This window comes from Chroicocephalus ridibundus, chromosome Z, assembly GCF_963924245.1.
Source record: "Chroicocephalus ridibundus chromosome Z, bChrRid1.1, whole genome shotgun sequence".
In the NCBI taxonomy this organism is placed as follows: Eukaryota; Metazoa; Chordata; class Aves; order Charadriiformes; family Laridae; genus Chroicocephalus; species Chroicocephalus ridibundus.
Genome location: NC_086316.1, coordinates 85,597,405 through 85,610,266, shown reverse-complemented (window position 1 = coordinate 85,610,266; position 12,862 = coordinate 85,597,405). Strand labels below are relative to the sequence as shown.

The following is a 12,862-nucleotide window of genomic DNA, read 5'->3' as shown; positions in this document are numbered from 1 at the left end:
AGTATCATTCAACCTACTGATTCACAAAGCTGTACAGAATTGTTGTGGAGACTATTGCGTTTTTCTTAGCATAACTGCATGGTATATTTTCCATCAGTAGTATACTCTTAATGCTAAGGTAGATGCTCCTTGTTGCTTTTCTCTTTGCTGTTACTACCTCTGTAACTGAATTTTTTTTTTTTTTTTTTTTTTTTTTTTGGAATAAGAATCATTGCTGTAAATGCTTCAGTTATGATGTCATGACACTAGCAATATAGGGTTCCATAGACGACGAAAGAGGATTTTCTAGCTGTTTCACTTCCAGTTTGAGAGCAGAATCTGACATTCGAAAGCCCTCCCTTCAACTGAGGCTTTTGGTTACCCAGCTGCAACCAAGAATTTCCTAGGAATGAGAATAACTGCATGTCTAGTTTTTTATCTCAGGTTTTGGAGGCATGAAAAGAAATACATTTGTTTTTTTCCCCCCTCCCTTATATCCTGCAGAAAAATCAAACTATTTCTGAATGCCCTTTCCCCAGGAAATTGCATAGCGACGTTCTTGCTTACCTCCTTATTAAGATTGTTAAATGTAGCTTCCCAGGGAATGGAAATCAACTTTTTAACTAGCTTTCATCACTATCTTGTGAAATAGAAAAGCCCCATTTTAAAGAACAGACGTGGCTGATCTCCAGCCCAGAACTTCAGGAGGAGTCTTTGGACCACTAAGATCGGAGTGAGTAGGGAAATCTGGATCATTAAACAAAAATTTTTAGGTTAAGAAACTGGTTTCTGTGAGAAACAGAAACGTTCCCAGCTACTAAACAAGACGATAGAAAGTAAAATGAAAGCTGTGATTCTATTTCCAGCTAAGTCAAGAGATCTATAGAGCGTCGGACAGGGCGAGGTGGTGGAGCCAGCACAGCTCTGTAGCTGCTGGTTGGCATCGCGGTTGGTGCTCCAGCGGGCAGAGCCGTCCCCAGTGCCCCACCACACACTGCATAATTCCATACAAGCACGTTCCCGATGGCTAAAACTCCATCAGCAGATGGAATATTACCTTTTTGGTAGCTTATGTGACTGTTAGGTTGATTGTTTTGTAAGCTGGTAAGCACTGTCTGTCTTTTATTGTTCTGATGCTGTTTTGATCTTGAAGACTGTTTATTTCCATTAGCTGATTTAGGGGATTTTTTTAATTGTTTCTAATGAGCGATCTTCTTTTCTCTTTTTCAGCTTTTCTGGGAGAAAAGACTACAAGGCCTCAGCGCGTCGGATGTCAGCGAACAAATCATAAAATCCATGGAGCTACCTAAAGGTCTTCAAGGTATTGTGTTCACTTACTGCAGTTGCTTCAGATCCACCAAGTTGTTTGTGCTTAAAAAGGACGGAGTTTTTGATGCTCTTAACAAGTTTTCAGTTTACAGTCCGATTAAGTAAACTTCAAGTTGTAAATGTTCTTGCTGACAAAATACCTCAGTCTCCAAAACTCTGCTTATTTTTAGTTCATTTATGTAGTTAATATAAACCACGCTTCAGAACTGCACTCTTATTGGTGAAAGTTGATCTAAAGTATGTTTGAGTCATAGTTCAAAATTAATAACTTTGTTCCACTGCTTGGGAGATTTTCTCAGGAATTTGAGGGTTGTAAAAATCTCCAGTGTTTATTTTCCAGAATTAATTTAATACTTTGTAGCGTTAAAGCAAAGACTCTGCTGGCATGGATTAATACTGTGAAGCTGCAAAGGAACTATTTCAATATGTGACTCATAAATTTATGATGTGATCATCTTTATTAAAAAATTAATGATGTTGTGATTGCTAGTGTAAGCAAAAAACCTAGCCAATTTTAGAAATGAGATGCCTTTTGAAACGCTAACTTACACTTAACTGAGAACTGTGCTATTACAAAGCCATTTTTAAGAACTTGCATTTAACTGTTTAGACGATACAGCCACGTATCCGGTTGTATCGTGAGCGTACGTAACCTTACAAACCGAGAAGAGCTCTGCCGCTGGAAGTTGTATATGAAATGCGAATGGTAACTATTCAATTATCTTTGATTTAGGAGTTGGCCCGGGTAACAATGACGATACCCTGTTATCAGCTGTTGCTAGCGCTTTGCACACCAGTTCCGCGCCTATCACGGGGCAGCTCTCTGCAGCTGTTGAGAAGAACCCGGCCGTCTGGCTTAATACATCTCAACCCCTCTGCAAAGCTTTCATAGTCACGGATGATGACATTAGGTAAGTTTTAGAAAGTCTTCGGAAAAACGAAAAGCGAGTTCAATTAGATTCCTTCCTGGCTCAGCGCAGTCCTGGAGATAACGGAAGAGAAGTGTCAACCTTTTTCTTGTACCTTTAGTTCAGTAACTTGAAAAAATGAAAACCTGTGTTCTTTCTTTGTGGTCAAAAAAGTAATATAAAATATTCACTAAGGTATGAGTCACAATCCACATTTTCTTCCCCAAGAGAGTGCCCTAAACATTAAGCTGTAGTCATGATCAATATTGGCTTTTTTCCTTCCCATTTCTGGTTTGGTCAAGTTAATTTGTTGATCTCATTTAAAAAGTAAGTAATTTCAACAAAGGAGAATAAGAATATTCCCCTATAGCATATAGCTTTGTGGCTAATACACTCTTTTAAAGTGGGAGATCGGGATATGATATGAAGAGCACAGATAGATCTTTTCACATATGGGCAACGATTTTGGTTTTTTAATAGCTGCATTGTTAATTTTCTTCTCAAAGAAAAACTCATCCTTTTTTTGGATACTGAAAGCAGGCTCTCTGAGCGAAGAGACAGATTTCTTGTTGCATTGACTAATTGTCAGTGTGTGGCAAGACACGGGGCACAATCCCGTCATCCACTTATTTTTTAGTATTGCTTAACGTGAATCGACACGTGGGATGAAAATTGCATTTAGTGTCACATTTTTGGTTAAATTCTAGGTTGCGTAGGGAAACTGAGGACCAAACTTGGATCTTGCCACTTAGTGGAATTCACTCAGCACCAGAGTCCACTGCTATCACATTCTTTTCTAAGATGGCTAGCTGAAGCTCCTGCAGAGCTAGTGTGAGGTACAGAATTATCCGATTCCTGGTCCTTTGCTTAGGGATTTACTTTGCTTTATTTTCTTAAACATCAACTTGAAATGCTTTCAGAAGGTAAGCTCTTCTGGCTTTGTTACAGAAAGTTACAAGGCAGGATGAGAAACTTTCTGAGAGCTGTTGACAACGTTTATTTTTTTATTGGAAACAAAATTACTTCTTTCCTATTCAGTTGTTTTTAGAAAGCAGATTCTGAATTCGTAGTCAGACAGTACTGACAGCTCAGGCGGGACACAGCTTCTGAACTGGGGCAGCTCTGCCTCTGTGAATATGCTGCCAGTTTGGTGCCTCTGATGGTTCGTGACTTCGTCGGCAGCTCACTCCGAAAGGATTAAATATTCTTAGAAGTTACCATTTCACACTGTTTGGGCGAAGCTGGCTTTCATTTGAAAACCATCCAGAAAACGCATTGCATGAAGAAGCAGTATCAGAGTACGGCACCTGTTCTCACTAAGGAAAGCAATACAATTGCTTTCTGAATTTATATATTGCTAAGGAAAAAATTCACCATTGGGGATATCTGGTCAGGTACCAGCAGATATTCTCTTGTGCTATAAAATCTTCAGGGACATCATAGCAATTGTTTACATCTAATAAACCAGCTGTCAGCTTGACTCGTGTTTAACTTGAAGTATTCACGGTCGTCTAATAATGGTAAATTTCTTTCATAATCAGAGTGAAATGCAAAATTTCCTTTTTTGGTTCAGCACGTTCGCTAGGAAAACACTAAATAACCTCCCATAAACGCATGGTTAAGAAACAACCGTGCTTCCTTATCACTAGGGACAAGCACCTATTTTTTTTTTTTTTTTTTTTTTCTCAGTTGTGGGCTACACCTTCTGAATAGTTTTGGGCTTCTTAATGCTAGTCCTGTGAAAGGCAAGCGTGTAAAATGAGCATGGTGTGGGTCCCGGTGGTCTTTACAGCCAAGTATGAGCCTCCTGAGGCAGGCTTTTAGAATTCCCCGTTTACTCTCTTGTCCTGTACTGAGATCATTTATCTTGAGACTTCTCTTTTAGCTCCTTTTCCGAGCAGCCTCTAGTTATGTTCTTTGTGACTGTGCCGTTGAGTCGCCTCCGTTTCCATGGAAGGCTGAGAGTGACAACCTTTGTGTCTCTGCTAGATAACTGCTTTAACCAGTTTCTCTCTTTTGGGATGAACTGGGGAATGCTGTCTTCTGAAAATAACAAATAGGTGGATTGTTTTTTCCAGTTGGATGAAGTTTTGCAATGTATTATAAAATTCAGACTCACAGCTCTGTTCTGCTTCGTACTCCATTCTGTCAGTCTTTTCAAATATCTCTCTCTTCAGTGGGATTTTCTAAAGCTGATCGTTTTCAGGGGATTTCTTTTCCTAAAGCATGTAAGTCGTTTCTGAAAATCCCACCTTTCAGTTTTCAACAGCCCTTTTCTCTTGCCCGGTTTAGGCTCTTTGCTGAGCACTTCCCGTCACCCAGTGGGTTTTGTTCCTGAGCTTTCTCGGGTATCTCTGCAATTGCCCTTTTCAAATAGCATGGCAACGGGACTTCTGCATTTTCTTAGGGGTAGCCGTAACCTGTTAAATTTGCCACAGCGTAACGGTTAACGTAGTAGGTCTGGCTGTGTCGTGGCCCTGCACAGTAGTGGGTAAGAAAAAGTACCTCTTAATCTGTCTAAAAAGTAAGCTGCGTTTACCAGGAGACAGGAATGGAGAGTAATTCAAGTTTAATGCTCTCTAAGTTTGTTTGGCATGCGTTTAAGAACGTCTGAATCTTAAGCTATATGAACCTTGGTCCAAGCTAGTCAGCTGTAGCTTAGTCCCTCACAATATTCCTCTATGCCCTATACAAATCTCACTTTCGGTATGACGGACCAAAGCCGGTGAGAACTGTAATGTGCCAAAGGAAGAAAATGAGAGAGGGAGAGTGTTTCCACAGTCTGAGCTCTCCTCAGGAGTAAGAAAATTGGAAGGTAAAGTCCTGTGTGTTGCAGGGAGGCAAAACCCTAAATAATCCTTATCAATCTCAGCTACAAAATAAACTTTCTACCCTAGATCTAAAGAGGAATTTAACACAACGTGTGCCAGGAAAGCACGATAACCAGGCATCTGAGAGTTTCTGTAATTAGCATTTAGAGTATGCCATCTCAACAGTGCTTAATTTCTGCTGAGAGGCAAGGAGGAGATGGGAAAGATCTGTTGGAAGTGATGTGTTGGAGTGGTGTATGCATGGGGGGGAGTTACCAGATGACCCTAAACCTGGGTTTAGTATAATATAGCAAATACAGTCAACATACCAGTAATTAATTCTCCTTTCAGCAGTGCTTCTCAGGTCTGGTTAGGGCAAGACTTCTGGAATCCCTGCTGCTGAGAAGCTCTAGAGTATGGGGTTTTTTTTAAAAACAGAGTAAATATTAATGTAAGCACTTACAGTGATGGCTCTTGATTAGAGTGTCTTCAAAAAATACTATATTTGAATGTACTGGAAGAGCAGGGGAAAAGGGGTATTGCCTCCCTCCCAACACAGAGGGAAGTGGAACTGGCGTTCAGACAAGGACAAGTTGGTTCGGTGGATTTTTCCCATCTAATCTGACACCCATCCTACATGTAAAGATCCCTTTGTGTTTCTGCTGCAGCTAAATGCTATTACTAGAAGTATATGGAGCACATATTGCAGTGCCAGCACATAAGGAACTGAATCAAATGGATCCTCGATAGGCTTAGCAATCTAGAAAAATAGATGGAGAGATCGGAGGGCAGGTTGGCGCAGCATCATAGTTTGGTGGCATACGGTAGTGTGGAATCGCACGTGTCTTTAAAGCGTGCACTCATCGCTTAGTTGTGTGGGATGAGAAGAGTGCAGTTAGTGAGGACACATAAAATCGTGCTAAGCACTGGGGAAATGATCTGAATGCAGAGTTATCCACAATCCTGTGGAATAAAGCAGCTCTCCACTGAAAATAAGGTCAGAAGAAGAGGGGACACTCGTGGGCAGCACGCTTGCCTTCCCTGGCAGCACTGCTAACCCTGCTGACTTAAGGGGCTAAAGCAGTTTGACTTAAAACTGCGGTGATAAACTAGTATAAGAAGTCAAATTCATCACATTGAATGGAGATGCTCTTAAGTCCTAGAGCTTTACTTAGTGTTAAAGATGGGCACTTTTTATTAGCTTTTATTAGTGTTTTCTTGCTGCTGGTTCTTAAACATTTGCTCTTGGTAGTTCATGTGCTTTGTAAGTCATATGACTTGTATAAAAAAAGCTATGTTTTAATACTTTAAAACTGTTTGCTAGAAGAGCAGATTCTTCAGGACTGGGAGCTCTGTGAATTATTTGTTGGCTGTTCCCTGGGAGAGCAACTAGCTGGCTGAAAATGTGGAAATGAGAACTGGGAAAAGCTATGTCTTCACGTGAGTTTGGGAAGCAAGTAGGGAGTAACCTCTGAAAAAGGCCACGTACACTGTAAATAGGAAACCTGGGCTCTTAATATCAGGAGTTAGTCCAAGATAAAATAAACTGGCCGTCGCTTCTGTGTTTTGTGAGAGTTAAACACTACAGCCATATGTCCAAGATGGCAGGAAGGGGCGTATTACAAATCAGGATAATGATTCTGAAATCTAGGACAGGCTGAGTTTACACTTCAGCATATGTTTTTCAAAACTTCATCAACATAGTTAAGCACATTTAAAAGAAAATCTCAAATATAGGAGCCTAATGAGGTGGTAAAGCTTATGATTGTTTCGTGCCCAACTCCTCAAAGCTGATATAAAAGATACTTGCCGGCCTTTATGTTAGATTCCATGTCTGGTCAACAAACTGAAGAGCAAAGCAGGGAAGGACCTTGTAGCACCAAGACTGAAAGTTCTGGATAAACATCTCATGTGCTTTCTGGCAAGTGCATTCGCTGATACACGTTGATGCTATGAAATATTCACGGCCTGGAACGGGCCTCCTTTCTCGCCCAGTTCATGGCTTAATTCAGATTACTGAGTGGGCAGTAAGCGCCCCGTGACTTTTTTGACAAAGGGAGGATTGATGGTTACCCAGATCTTCGCTGGATATGTGATACTCCAGGGCTTTTCCAGGAGAAACACTTAAAATGCCCAGTGACCAGAACCTCATTCAAGGGACATTTACGTTTCATTCTTGATCCATTCTTTGTAAGAGTAGGGAAGCATCCCTACTGTATTTAGTTCATTGGAATTTTCTTTGTGCTCTAAAGGGGAGCTTGATAAAGATATTCCAGCAGCTTTCTTTGATTTGGTCATTCAAGCCCTTTTTCAAAACTGCTGTCGTTAAGCGTTCGGATTTATCATGTTCACATTTTTCGTGATAGCCTAAATTAGCCCTGAGTAAGGAACCACCAGGAATCTAGGGAAGGGATCGGCTGGTGTAAATGGCTATTGACTGGAGTCTGAAGCCTGTTGCGATGGAGTTTGGAGGCTGTGGATGGGGGAAAGATCCTACTGTCTTCAAGTCAAAATTCTAAAGCCAAAAAGGGGAAAAATAAAATACACTTCAACTATTTATTTTCCATAATCTTTGGCTAATTCGTGGTGTATTCCAACAGTGAGATGGTGACAACTTTTTATCACTGTTTTTTGGGGTTTTTTTAAGTTATATCTCAGCTTATGGGTGCTCTTGGGATCATTTTCGTTCAATTAACGAATACTGAATTTGCCACTCTATAATTTTATTTCTCCTTTGTCGCAGGCTCTGCGAAAAATAAGGCATCTTGGTTTATGGTCGGTTCTCTGCCCTGGGGTTTGAAAGATCACTCTCTAGGCATTGAAAGTCAACAGCTCTGGGACAATAAGTATATTGAAGATAGAAAATGAGGATAAGAAACCTCAGATGGAAGAGAGAAAACAAGATCTGTAGTGAACCAGCTTGTTCTTTTTGTCTTCCTTTTGCTATCTCTGCAAGCAGACGGCCCCCTCAAAGTACTCGGGGAGTGCTGGTAGTGGTTGCAGCCGTAGAACTGAACAGCCTTCGAGGCTGGAGCTCCTCAGAGGCTTCTTCTGTGGAGCACGTTGGGTGCCCCTCCTGCTCTCCCCAGCTTTCATGTTCTTCGTATCTCTCCTGCCATCCGATATAGCCACGGGGAGTTTGTGGCACTAACGAATGTTTTCCTGTGCCTGCTTCTGTTGGGTTCTGGACGGTTTAAAGCATATATTTTGTTTGAAGGTTTTCTTTTTTGGAAAACATAGCTTGATAGAACAAGTGGATTTTCATGTGAAAAAAACCAACACTGGGTCTGATGCAGAATTTGTGTTCTCTTGGGAAAACTTGAAACGGGGACTTCTTGTTTTCTGGTAACATTTGAAAGCTAAATATTACCTTCCAAAGTAAGCATTGAATCAAAATATTTTACATTTATATTGATATGGAGGTGGTATTTTTGAATTAACGTACCTCTGTGTTTCAGCAGAAGTTGCTGCCCTCTTAAATGCGTCACTGACTATTAGATAAGACTAACTAGATAGGTAGGAGTAATTAATGAAATAAATGGGAACAGTGAAGCTCCTTGAGGTTCTTCCCCTGCACACGCATTGTGTGCGACTCGGAGTTGGTTCTTTGAGCACTTTGGAACCTTCCCAGTGCCCCACCATCCCGTAAAGGTGCTCCTGGTATACACCCCCGTATGCTGGGAAAGAGGGAGGTTGCCTCAGATCTCCTTCACAGCGCTCCTGATGGGAATCTCCTGCTATGATTGTCGCTTATCCACCCTAAAATGTCTCTGCCCTAAAAATAAAAGGGGGAAAAAAAGAAAAAAGCCAGTCTGCCAAAGATAGTCCAGTGGCATGCTGCTCCATTAACGTTCTGGTTGGTCTTTTCAAGTAGCTCATCTGGGAGTGGAGGATCGTATGTCGCTTTCAATCCTTCTGCCTCTGCATGAGGGAAAAGAAACCCTTGGCGCTGAACCGGAGAGGTTTCTTCTGGCTCGGAGCGCTCTCAGTCTTAGTGCCCAGCACTCCCTGTGTCCCCGTGTGCGTGCGAAGGTAACACAGCTAGTCAATAAGGATTTAGAGAGGTGCCCCAAACACTGTCAGCGTTTAAGAGGGATTTGGACAATGCCCTTAATAACACGCTTTAACCTTTGGTCAGCCCTGGAGGGGTCAGGCAGTTGCACCGGCTGATCCTTGTAGGTCCCTTCCAGCTGAAAATACTCTATCATATTCTGTTCTGAGTTGAAATAAGAGTTGAGAAACCAGTCCTGAGTCATTGTTTATGCCAGTGTTACGCTCACAGCCTACTAGTAGACGTGAAGGATTGACACCTCTGCCCCTTCTTCTCTTCTCTCCTTTCAGAAAACAAGAAGAGCGGGTGCAACAAGTGCGTAAAAAACTGGAGGAAGCACTAATGGCAGACATCTTGTCACGAGCGGCTGATACAACAAAAGATATAGAAGTAGAAATGGATAATGGAGATGAAGCATAAGAAGAAATCAGGTGAGTCAGATATAGACACGAACATCCTGACGTTAAATGCCACACAGATCACCAGGGAGGAAAAAACAGTGGCTTTCATCCTTCACAGCAAAGACCCAGTCTCTCGAAACCAGTGCAGGTGTATTTTCTGGCACTTGATGCTTGAGGCGAAACTGGGGTAAAGCAATCCAAGTAACCGGCCTTTTTCTCTTCTTCAAAATTTCAGTTGGTGAAATTACGCAACAAGTTCCTGAAACTTTTCTATTTATTTTTAAATGGATAATGCCTCTACAAATTAATTTTCCAAGGCGCCGCCTTGTATCTTATACCTGTTTATGGTACCAATCTGTCGATGGGCCGAACGCTTTCTTAAAAAACCTTTTTTTTTTTTTTTTTTTTTCCTTCATTCTCTGCGGAAGAAGAAGAATTCATTCTCTTGTTTGCATTGAGCTCATGGTGCTCATGTATGAAAGTGCACGGCTTTGAGAGCTGACCTTTTCACGAGGAGTTAGCTGAAGTTTTAACAACCAAGAATTCCATCTGGAGATGGTTGTGTAATTTTGAGGGAATTACTTTCTTTTTTGTTTGGTTTTTTTTTTTTTTTGTTCTGGAGTTAACTGCCCATAAGGGGAAAGAATATATATATTTCCTATTTGGCAGATTGAAAGGAGTTAACTTTTATACAGCTCTGAATACTATATTTAGGTAACTTTTAGCCATGGGATGGAAGTTTCTGGGCTGTGACCTGCTTTAACACGGCTGCTGAACGTTCCAGCCTGGATTCAACCCTCTTCCTAACGCGCAGTCATTTTTATTCCTTATAGTGTCAGTGCAACACAAAGGGAAATTTGATCTTTAAGTTGTGGACAAGAGCTCTTTGCCAGTGTCGTTTACTGGCCACTCAACAGGCCAGTAGTCTTGGTGTTTTCCAGGCTGTTGGAATCTTTTAATTACTTTAAATGACCGCTATTTACTATTAAACGCTTCATCCCTGAGTATTTCTCCTAGAAAAGTCTAATTATGAATAACTTTGAAGGAAGCCAAGAAAGAACCTTGTTTTAAGATGTGAGATCTCAAAGCTTTGCCATTTCAGAATCAAAGTGGCATTTTGAGTCTTTAAATTTAGCATTAAATAATTATTTTGTAGCAGAGTCATGAATCTGGTGGTAGACGTGGTTGGTTTTGCACTGGTGCTGTGGTTTCTCTGCCGAAATCAGTTGGATCAGGAGAGCTTGAGTTCCATCAACTTGTGAATTCGTTACCTATTTACGCGTACATAGCCAACGGACGTGGAAACGTACACGTGTTGGCTACATTCTATAAAACGCCTTTTTTTTTTTTGCCCCGGTGGCTTTAATTATAGCCTTGAGCAAGCTTTTTGAGCAGCTACGTCCACTCTACTGATTTTTTTGTTACCCACTTATGAACTATTTATGGGGTACTTCAAATACGGAGTGAAACCCGGCTCTAACTGCTCCGACAAAATCATTCTACTGGATGTAACACCGGCCTTTGCTTTTCCAAAAGGGGTTGTTTCTTTCTCTTCTACAGGTACTTTTAACTGACTTATCCCAGGAGGAACTTCCTAAAAGACAGAGGCACTTTCTCCTTCGGTCTTTCGTTATAAGAAGAAACGGACCCATGCACATTTATATAGCTTTCTAATAGCATTAAAACCAATGCCTTTTTTAGACTCCTATTTTTTGATGTATATATCTTATTTGAAAAGCAACTTTATTTTGTGTCCTATGACTTAAAGTCCTTTTTTAAGTATCAGACGTTACCCTTAATCTAAAGCTGAGCTTTTGATGCCAGGTTGCAAACCTACTGGAATTATATTGCCTGTACTAAATATTTGTTTTTCCTGTGGTTTTTGGTAAGGATGGATCAGGAGAACAGAGTGATTTCCCAATTAAAGATTATTGTGACTCTGTATATAAACAGATTTTTATACCTATGGGTGAAAACACCTGTACATTCTTCCGTCATCACTGTAAAGATAAATAAATGATTATATTCCAAGCAAATTGGCGTGGTTTTGTGGTGGTTTTTTTTTTTTTTTTTCTGAAGTGGCTTCTCTCAGTTTATAATTGGGCAGAATAAAAGAGAATAATGGAAAAGACCAAGTTTTTTTCCCAGCCTGCTAAAACTCAAAGTAGAACTTGAGCGAAGAGGAGTGAAAACACGTCGCTGTTGATGGTGAGTTGAATTTAAAACCATTTTGTTCTTGTTCTAATTCCAGAGCTGTGTCATGTAATTCCTGGTGGAAGCGTTCATGAACGGGGACGTGAGTGACTTCTCCTGTGCAGTCTCATTTTAGGGGTGAAAATGCCAGGACGTTACTCGTCACACGGCTGCACGTTAAAGTGCAGTAAAGCCAGCACAGAAGTGGCTTTAAAAGGCTGACGGAGCTCCTCTGACATGTTGTTTTACTTCTTCATCTTGTCTCTCATTAATTTTTTCAGTGATTAACCACTGCAGGTAGCTGGAAAGCCTTGAGGGGAAGAAAATGCTTCTCTTTTTTTTTTTTTTTTTTTTTTTTTTTTTTAATGAAAAGATGTTTTCTGTCAAAACAAGGAAGCTTTGTATTAAAGCCCAAAGAAGTTTCCAAAGTTTGGACTCAAATTTGACAAGAGAATTTCCACTAATGTTTTCATCCCCTTTCTGTCAAAATCCTGGTTCTGGCGGAAGCCTTTCTTTCACCTGTTGGCAGCAAGATGGTATTTTGGTACTAAAAAGATGGATATTAATCCACGATGGTGATGCTTTAGTGATCCTTGGAGTGGTTTGGAATGATTTTCTGGTTTGAAGGGTATTTTTCTATCTGGAAATCAGCAAAACCACCGAGAGGGAAGGGCATCGCTGGCCTTTGGCTCCGAACCCTGGTGGATCTCGTGGCCCTGTCCTGGGCCACTGCTGCTCTTCCCTTCCCAACAGAGGCGGAACTGGGGCTGGGGGTGCTTACAGGTTATTTAAGATATGAGATTCCACATCTTGACACCTCCACCCACGTCAGGATGCGTGAACCCTCGTTTCATGCACTGCACCGGGCCATTCCTTAGGCTCCCAACTGAGGCCATGCCACTTTTGAGAAAATAAATGCCAAATTCCGGGGCAGGAGGGAAAGAGTTGGAAGGGACCTTAAAACTCACCTATTTCCAACCCCCCTGCCCCGGGCAGGGTCACCTCCCACCAGCCCGGGTTACTCAAAGCCTTAGGACAGCATCTCTGCGAGGCGAGGGGTGTTTGGGATGCAGGAGAGGTTTCGGCACGTGGGTACACATTGTCTTTCGCTCCACGTATCTTTTGAGGCAGACGTTGCTTCAAAGTAATGCAGTAGTCTTTTGGGGGCGCTAAAATTCTCTGCTGAAGTAC

The 12,862-nt window shown here is 41.3% G+C and overlaps 1 protein-coding gene across 1 annotated transcript in view; it reads left to right on the top strand.

The window, feature by feature from the left end:
• MBD2 (methyl-CpG binding domain protein 2) overlaps positions 1 to 11,504 on the top strand; it is a 38,648-nt gene extending 27,144 nt beyond the window's left edge. Inside the window, exons 4-7 of the mRNA XM_063320096.1 lie at positions 1,210 to 1,300; positions 2,042 to 2,219; positions 9,368 to 9,508; positions 11,039 to 11,504. Of these exons, the coding sequence (XP_063176166.1) occupies positions 1,210 to 1,300; positions 2,042 to 2,219; positions 9,368 to 9,497 (399 nt within the window). The 3' untranslated portion in view covers positions 9,498 to 9,508; positions 11,039 to 11,504. The remainder of the gene's footprint in view (positions 1 to 1,209; positions 1,301 to 2,041; positions 2,220 to 9,367; positions 9,509 to 11,038) is intronic.
• Positions 11,505 to 12,862: the final 1,358 nt, after the last annotated feature.